This window comes from Anguilla anguilla, chromosome 11, assembly GCF_013347855.1.
Source record: "Anguilla anguilla isolate fAngAng1 chromosome 11, fAngAng1.pri, whole genome shotgun sequence".
NCBI lineage: Eukaryota > Metazoa > Chordata > Actinopteri > Anguilliformes > Anguillidae > Anguilla > Anguilla anguilla.
In genome coordinates this window covers 21,759,632-21,768,375 of record NC_049211.1, presented here as the reverse complement: position 1 = coordinate 21,768,375, position 8,744 = coordinate 21,759,632, and the positions used below count along the sequence as shown (strand labels likewise).

General features: G+C 41.9%; 1 protein-coding gene across 7 annotated transcripts; it reads left to right on the top strand.

Annotated features, from left to right (window-relative positions):
- Window positions 1–1,096: 1,096 nt before the first annotated feature.
- Window positions 1,097–8,525, top strand: tatdn2 (TatD DNase domain containing 2). 7 transcript variants are annotated; one of them, XM_035380948.1, is made up of 8 exons: window positions 1,665–1,981; window positions 2,087–2,437; window positions 3,057–3,479; window positions 4,412–4,895; window positions 4,980–5,575; window positions 5,674–5,801; window positions 6,129–6,312; window positions 6,669–8,525. In XM_035380948.1, exons 1-8 carry the CDS (start codon window positions 1,967–1,969, stop codon window positions 6,807–6,809), a joined length of 2,322 nt encoding a protein of 773 aa, XP_035236839.1. In that variant the 5' UTR covers window positions 1,665–1,966; the 3' UTR covers window positions 6,810–8,525. The 7 variants fall into 7 exon arrangements, with proteins under 7 accessions (XP_035236841.1, XP_035236837.1, XP_035236840.1 ...); XM_035380950.1 differs by lacking the exon at window positions 1,665–1,981 and adding an exon at window positions 1,097–1,249 and having other exon boundaries at window positions 2,170–2,437; window positions 4,412–5,575; XM_035380946.1 differs by lacking the exon at window positions 1,665–1,981 and adding an exon at window positions 1,097–1,249 and having other exon boundaries at window positions 4,412–5,575.
- The last annotated feature ends 219 nt before the right edge of the window (window positions 8,526–8,744 follow it).

Sequence of the window (8,744 nt, the reverse complement as noted above, 5' to 3'; positions counted from 1 at the left end):
GGGCTAAGAACTGTTATATTGTCAAAATATCCATGGTTTAAGCCTCTTTTGATGGGACCAAACATAAGCCTTGATACGGTGCTATATATTTTATGAATCCCATATATTATGTCTTCTATAAAGAAGGAAAATTCCATGGATACATTTGGGATGAAAATTTTGGGTAGGGAGGGCAAAATCAAGCTTTAGAACATAGACAGCAATGTGTGCACGTGTGCGACAATATATTTCTCACATTACAGGCATTTATCAGATGCTCTCATCCAGAGTGACTTACAGAACTTTTTTTTTACATTCCATTTATACAGCTGGATATATACTGAAGCAATGCAGGTTAAGTACCTTGCTCACAAGTACAATAGCAGTGTCCTACCTGGGAATTGAACCTATGACCTTTACGTTACAAGACCAGTTCCTTACCCATTATACTTCACTGTTCAGGACAGTTTTCCTGAACAGTTTTAAGTTATTTCGATAGTTTTAAAACAAAGTTAGCATTCTGCATAATTTTGTTTTTCATGTCTTTTATCCCACCACTTCTGCCACTACCCCTCCCTCACTTAAACCCCATGATCCAGCTCAGCTATAGAATACCTTTACAAAAATGGAAGTTTCCTTCTTCTTCCAACTACACAGGTGACAATTCTGGACACATAATTATTAAACCCGGTCAGTAGTAATCTTCACCTTCACTAAAATATTTCACACGTAACAAAACCAAAATGCACCCTGTTGGTTTCCACTCGGAACTGGAACTGCTTCTAAAATTGCAACTGGCGGCCCTCAATAACCATTATTTATATACACGTTAAGACTTACAATTGATGATTTCAAGTAAATGTCACAGTTTGATATTCAAACTTAAAATAAAAAAATGAAACTATGGTTCTTGTGTCCTTTGTGGCCATGTTGGCTCTCTGACCCCCAGGGGTTCTGGTGTGCTGTGTTTCTTCAGAAGGAATAAAAAAAACTTCAAGGAAAGACTCGAGAACAGCCCAGAATTGTATACAGACATAAGATCTGCAGCGTGAATTTGAGTTGGCTACATTCCTTTTTTTTTGCCTGTGGGAGGGAGAAGACAGAATAGAAACAGACAACGTTCCCTTTTTTTTTTTTTTTTTTGATCCGGAAGTCCTGAAAATGGTAGCGCAAGCGAAGGGGATGACGACCTGACTTCTCAGGCCCATACACACGTGGAAGTCGGTAGGCGTCAGCTAGCTAGCGTCTAGCTGTAAGTGGTCGAGTGCAGGTACAGGTAGGATAACCTTATTCTCCAAGTTCATTTCCAAACATGTTGCAAGATAAATAACTATTACACATGGTCTGAACGCATACGAGTTAACTTACCCATAGCTTTATTGCTAATAACTACTCACAAATGAAAATGGTTTAAACACGCGCGTCAGTTTACTACGTTAGCTTTACGAGTTGACAACAATTGATAAATACAACATGATTTAATCACAAATGGGTTGACTTATTTAGTTAGCTAAGTTTGATTCCATAATCAGGCGCACAAGCTGTGCAGCAGTACCTGAAGATGGTCGGTGATCAGGAATAGTTGACAGGACGACGGTTTAAGTTGATGTTGGCGAGCTAACTACTGTTAACCACATGAGGTAGCTCGTTAAAAATACAGTGTTCAGGATGTCCCATTAATAATAAAATGCGCAATGATAGCCAGGTAGCTATATGGTTGTTTGCTCATTTAGAAAACACTTGGTTACAGTCATGCTACCCCAAAGTTTTTAGTCGTTGTGTGCTTGGAGACACTTGTGCTTGTGGATGAATAAAATGAACCGTTAATGAAATTGTTTGGACTGCAGCCATAATCATCTTAAAGAGTAATTCTGCCTGAGGCTGGTACCATGGATCTTGTTCTGTCGTTTGGAAAAATCGCAAATGATGATCCGTTTAACTTTCTTTGCGAACCTTGGTTTTATAAGGCTACATCCAGAGGGTAAACATGTTATTTAGCCAGGTAAATGTAATTGGTTAGGTAATGTGTTTCATGATTACCATTGAGCTCTTAAAAGCGCGTGATTTCCTAGAAAACCTGTGGGGATCTTTTTGTCTTCTAATACAGCACAGGTATTGCGAAATGGAAGATAGGAAGAAGGTGAAATTTAAATGGTTAAAATCGGCGTTATGGTCACCTACTAAATACAGGAAGAACAGCATGGGAGTAGCTACACCAACCCTTTGGCACCGTGACCCCAATGAAGAAGTCTGCTCAGATTCCCTGAACGTGTCAAAGGGCTCCACAGACTCGAATGACCTGGAGAACTTGGACATTCCAAGGAGGCCTTTCCCATCACCAGATAAACGGAAGGCTTCTAGCTGCCCACCTGTAAAGACTCCAGTCAGGAGGAGGAGAGGTCGGAAAGACCGTAGGAAGCTATTTCACAGGGAAAGCAAGGTTTTTTCCCCTCATAAAGTAAGTTTGAACCAGAATCAGATACAATCACATTTGTGACACTTATCAATTTCACAATTGCATGTTTTGAATACATTTAACTTTAGTCTTACAGTAAGATTACGAAAGAAATACTGCTCTGTTGATGCTAAATTATATTTGACTGAGATTAATACAGTTAGTACTTATGCAATACCTCTTTCAAAAGAAAGCTAACCTCACTTGTCAGCTCATCACCATTTGATACTATGAGCCCAACCTGGTCTACATTGATCCAATGCCTTAAGTGTTCACCCCCTTCAAATTCACATTTTGTCTTATTCTTTAAAATTCTAAAATTCGGCATAGCCTATATGATGCAAAAAGATTGAGAATGACATTGAGAATACTCAAAAGCCAACTTTCCTTTTATTGATTTTTGGCTGGACCGCAACAGCGGGGCCAGCCCTACAAACGCGAATGTCTGTGACTGACTGATTGAGTGAGTGAGTGAGTGACTGAGTGAGTGATGAAGTTACACCATTGGTCGGCCGAGTTATGAAGTCACACCATTGGTCGGCCAGATCACGTGTGTTAGGTCCAGCCATATACTAGGTTTTAACCTGGTCTTGTTTTCATGTCATGTTCATTGACTCTCCAGGAAGCTGAGGTGGACAACCCATGCACCTTGAACGAATCCTTGAAATCCTTAGAGAGAAAGGTTTTAAAATCTCCTCCTAGTGGTGAGAAGCACAAAAGCAGGAGTCCAGGGGGTGGTTCCAAAACAATATACACTAAGGCTCTGACAGCTGCCATTGTGGGAGGTGTGAAGAAGCCAATGGAAGTTGAATACTGTGCAGAGAGAAGCTCCTCTACAGCACTAAGGCCCCAAGATGGAGAGTTATCCCTGGACACCAGTGAGGAGATGCCTGATCTTGAGCTTGCCCACGGCATGCATTTTGATCACTCCTTAACAAACAAAATGGAGTCTCCTGTGGGTGAGCACGTTGAAGACCACGACACCTTAGAGTACATTGACACAGACCAGCAAAATGACATGGTTTTGGCTGGGAAGGACACAAGGGTAGGTATTTTCTAATTTTCCTTCCTCTACTCATCAAAATAAATTGTGCTTATTTTCCATGGTAAAGGCCATTTCTGAATGTTCCTGTGTATAGTCATCCATAATCATGACGCATGATTGCAAAATGGCCAATTGCATTGCGTTCATATAGAGCAGAATCCTAAGACAGAGGTTCCCTGGTCCTGCAGAACCCCCTCATATAATGGCTTTATTCCTAAACTTGATTGCAATTCTGGAAGTATAATGAGCTGTTAATTTTAATTGGAAATTTTTCTGTCGTTTGAGCAATAGTTTGCTCTTGATTCCACATTATATCAGAAACAGCTACTGAATCAATATTTTTTATTAAGTTACAGATTTTCAGTCAAATCAGTTCCCAAAAAACAAATGTTTTATTGATCTGTAATGTACTGTGGAAATTGGTTCCTTTTGAAAGATGTTACATTTTGTATTGCTTTATTGATGGACCTACAGCTGAAATTGTTGAGCTTCTAAATGCAGAAAGTGTGGAAAACAGGCCAGTGAAGCAGAGCCATTTGTGGAAAATGAAGAATTCAAAGAAAAACCATCGTGGAACCTCTGTGCTAAGTTCTCTTCATCAGTGCTACAGGGAACTCCATAATGCATATAATGCTGAAAATGTGACAAAGCTCCTCTTCCACTCAGGACCTCAAACTTTCTAATGTTGTTGGTGTCTGTTTGCTGCCAGTCATTATTTGCACATTATGAACTGGAGAGTGAGGGTTAGTGTTTGATTATTCAAACATTGGATGCCAATCAGCTATCAAAAATGCAATTAAAAGAAATTAGCAAATTAGCTTTTTAAGATAATTGGTTGCAAATGAATGATGTACATATTAAGTGTTGAATTTTAATTACTCTAAAATCTGTAAAATCTGTTTAACCCCCTGTGGAATCTATTGTTTCCCCAGAAAATAATTTTGAAAGAGGACTTTGAGGAGCCAGATTGGTCTGACGTGGATGACCCGGTGGAGGTTCAAACCTTTTCCCAGGATGAGGAATGGGTCACAAGCACTCAATCAAATGAGCACTGCTGTGATGATATACTTCCGCCCCTCGAATATGTGGCCAAGCCCCTGCCTCACTTCATGATGCTCCACAAACCATCAGAAACATGGAGTGGTGGAGTCCAGCCACCCTGCAACCCCTTGGCATCAAGCACATTAATTAGAGAACCTAGTGACCCCTCTCTAAACACGTGGAGAGAACAAGTCCAGTCTCCCTGCTGTCCCTCTCCAAACACATTGGATTCCACCAGTCAGTTATCCTTCAGCTACTCTCCAAATGTGTGGAGCAGTGGTGGATTCTATTCCCTGTGTGACATCTCACCAGAAACATGGAGTGCCGGAGTCCAGTTTCCTTCTCCAAACACATTTCAAAGTGTCCAGACCTCAGGTATGTCCTCTGTGATGAGTACAGCTGGCAGCCAACAGTGCCAAGGTAATATAAATCAGGCTTCTGACCCTTTTGCTCTGCCAGTCTACAGCAACAAATCTAGCTCCAGCTCACATTCATTCCAGTCCAGGGTCCCCCTCTACAGCATGTTCCCCAGCTCATCACTCCCTCCGTCCGACGGAAAGTCAAGGAGGTACTCGGACTCTGGCCTTGCTCACTTTCAGCCGTTTAGGGATTCCACACAGGAACGGACCAGACGGGTGTCCCTGGAGGCGGAGCCTCTCTGGGCACCTCCTACTCCTGGCTTGAGGGAGGGGCAGATGGGATTCATTGACACCCACTGTCACCTGGACATGCTGTACGGCAAGCTGGGCTTCCATGGGACCTTCTCCCGCTTCCGCAGCCTCCACCAGAGCTCTTTCCCGCCCGAGTTCCATGGCTGCATCGCGGACTTCTGCAACCCGCGGATCATGGTGAAGGACTGGATCTGGGAGAGCCTTCTGAAGGAGGAGCTGGTTTGGGGCGCCTTCGGTTGCCACCCACACTTCGCCAAGGAGTACAATGAAGTCCACGAGCGCAGCATCCTGGCAGCCATGCGTCACCCCAAGGCTATTGCGTTTGGTGAGATCGGACTGGAATACTCCTACAAGTGCACCACGGACGTCGTTACTCAGAAGCAGGTACTGGGAAGGGTCACTTGAGAATGTTCCTGTCTGTGGGAATGTCCTTCCTGTGTGAAGTGAGGCTTGATGGTCCCGTCTTCCCACGTTCCCTGCAGGTGTTTGAGCGTCAGCTCCGCCTGGGTGTGGAGATGAGGAAGCCTCTGGTGATACACTGCAGAGATGCGGACGAAGACCTTTTACAAATTATGAAAAAGGAGGTGCCAAGGGACTATAAAATACACAGGTGGGTGAGGTCACGGCTTTACCCACTTTAACGGTAACATCTGTGTTAGGAGACAGTAGTAGGTTAGTGGAAGCATATGGGTGAAATGTTGAGGAACCATATTAGTGAAGTACCATTGGCCACTTCTGTTCTATCTCTTAAAGGTTAAGTTGTATAAAACAATAAAATAGAAAATACACATTACAGATATTTTGCCAACTTTATTCAAAAGTAATGGTTTGGCCTTTAAAATAAAATTAATGTTCTAGCCCTTGTAATTGAATTCCTAATGAACACTGACAATCCCTTCCCTGGATGTTCATTGCACTTAATTTTCTCTGGAAACAGGCACTGTTTCACAAACAACTATGAGGTTATTGAGCCATTCCTCCAGGAATTCCCCAATCTGTCAGTGGGGTTCACCGCCCTGATCACCTACCCCAGAGCTGTGGAAGCCAAGGAGGCAGTCAGGAGAATACCCCTTGACAGAATTGTGGTTGAGACTGATGCCCCGTACTTTCTCCCAAGACAGGTATTGTACAATCAGTGAAACTAGCATGTTACATCTCAATAATAAATATATGGTTGTCACTATTGGTCAGGGGATAGCTTGTAATTTTGTGATTTGTTGTGTGGAATTCACTGTTACATTGTATTACTTTATCAGATGATTTTAATCTCATAGAACTTAGAAGGGAAAGTATTATATGAGATTATTATGAGCATCGGATTTGTATTATTTAGTTTGTGTTGCTACCAAACTAATTGGATGTGTTGTGTATAGTGTAGTATCAACTTCAATATACATTTCATTGTAAGAATGTCTCTAAATGTCTCGCCATCTCTCTCTTCTGTCCACCATTCTTTGTTTATGCATTATCTTCTCAGGTCTCTAAGACTGTTAGCAGGTTTTCACATCCAGGCCTGGCTATCCACACACTACGAGAAATCAGCATCCTGAAGGGAGAGCCCCTCTCCACCGTCTTCGCCACTCTGAGAAGCACTACTGCACGGCTGTATGGCCTGTAACCACCGCCCCACTGTGTGCCTGCTAGTAACATTCTAACCATGCTCACTGCACAGTCCACCACATGCAAAATGTGTAAACCATAGAGACCTTGCTCTGTCCCTGCTGTAGTAGCTTGCAGAGGAGACGTGACGTTTATATTTTTGTATCAACTAGTTTGGGTCTGTAGTCGCCCGAGGAATACCAGTATTGCATAACAGCCGCTGCCTGTACAATATGTTCCCAGGGGGCATTGCAAATGGATACAAAACTGCAGTGGCAATTCTAAGTTTGAAGGCTATTGAATGTTATTGATTTGTACATATTCTCAAACTTCAAAGGCATTAGATGCCAACCTGTTTTGCCAGTTTATTAGTTGTGAAAATAGATGAAAATAACAAAACATTTGCAGTACTTGCAAATGACATTTTATTTGTAGTTTCATTTTGTGTATTTTCTTAATCTGTTGAAAACAGAAATACTTGTGCATTAGGTGGCATAAGATGTCTAGTTATGTTTTCTTTCTCTGTTCTGTTGGTTCAGACTGGTTTCAGTGTGTTTTACTTAGTAGTATTAGTTTGTGTTCCCTTCACGCGGCATTTTCATGTGGTTTCGTGCACCTTGTTCTTTTGGTGTACATTTTGATTAGTGTTCATTCCTTCAATTCAACAATTTAATATACAAGTCTTTAAGACCACATTCCACACAGTTACGATGAAGTATCTTATTGTGTTTTTCCGGTATTCCCCCCCGCCCCCCCCCCGTCTAATTAAAAATGTTTTTAATGGACTCTGTGTTCTCAGAACGCTCAGTTGTTTTCCCGTTATTCCTCATTAATTCTTGCTATGGCTGCTGGAGTTCAACTAACCCACGCACCAAAGTTTTATTACATTTCATCCAGAAACTAAATTTAATTGTGTTAAAATAGATCAGAACAGTGTCCAGAATTTTCAGGTTCATCGGGCACCATGAGGTGAAATGTGGATGGCACTGTGTTCCCTCCCAGTGCAGATCCATTAGAACAGGAGAGCACTAGCAAAAACCCGTTGTCAGTGCTTTGGTTTGCAGTGCTTTGAAAATAAGGAACTGGGAAAAGCTGTTAGTGTTTTGAGTGTATAAGGATAGCGGGGTAGTGAGAAAACGTGTGTTTTCTGTTTCACAGCATCTTTAGTTCCTCAGAATAACAGCTCTACAACGAGAACAAGCCTCTGACTGACGTGGGTGCTCTGTGAGATAGAAGAGAGGCTTTTAGGCATGTTTAATATGTTTTCTTTCCTCTTCATCCTGTGTAGCTCATGACCTACTTTTTTAGCAGGTATATTTTCCTTTGAAGCAATCTCTTTTACATGGCCTCAAGTGTATCAGTGTCGTCTTTCAAGAAGTAACAGGATGGACTTGCGAGTGGCTCATTTGGCAAAAGACTTGTACATCTGGGGAAGAATGAAAAAATAGGCACTAACATTGATTTGCAGTTTATGGGTACCTTTATAAAGGCTGCATGATGTTCCTCGGCATAGGTTAAGCTTGTTTTTAATTAGTCTTGCCCTGATGTAGATGCAAGGCTTGTTACTTTCCGCAAAAAGTGCTTTGAAGTCTTTTGTGTATCTCACCACTCTTGTTACTACAGCTGTGCTTTTGGCCAGCTGTCTGATTTAACTTTATACAACCTTATTTTTTGTTCCACTTTGCTTTGTTTTCTACCGTTTTGAGTCTTTTAAATATATGGACCCTTCACTTCCTGCAAGCTTCTTGTTTCTTGACACTGCCACACCATTAAGGTCACACTGCTTTTTCCTTCTTCTCCACACTGGCCACACAGTGGTCAGCATGAAATCATTTAGCCATCACCAGTCCCACGAGTTGAAATGACAGTAGGTAATAAGGAATAAGCACATGGAGTATCACTGCCCTTCATGTCAGAAACACATAAATTACTTCCCACCCCACAGTTGCTGAAT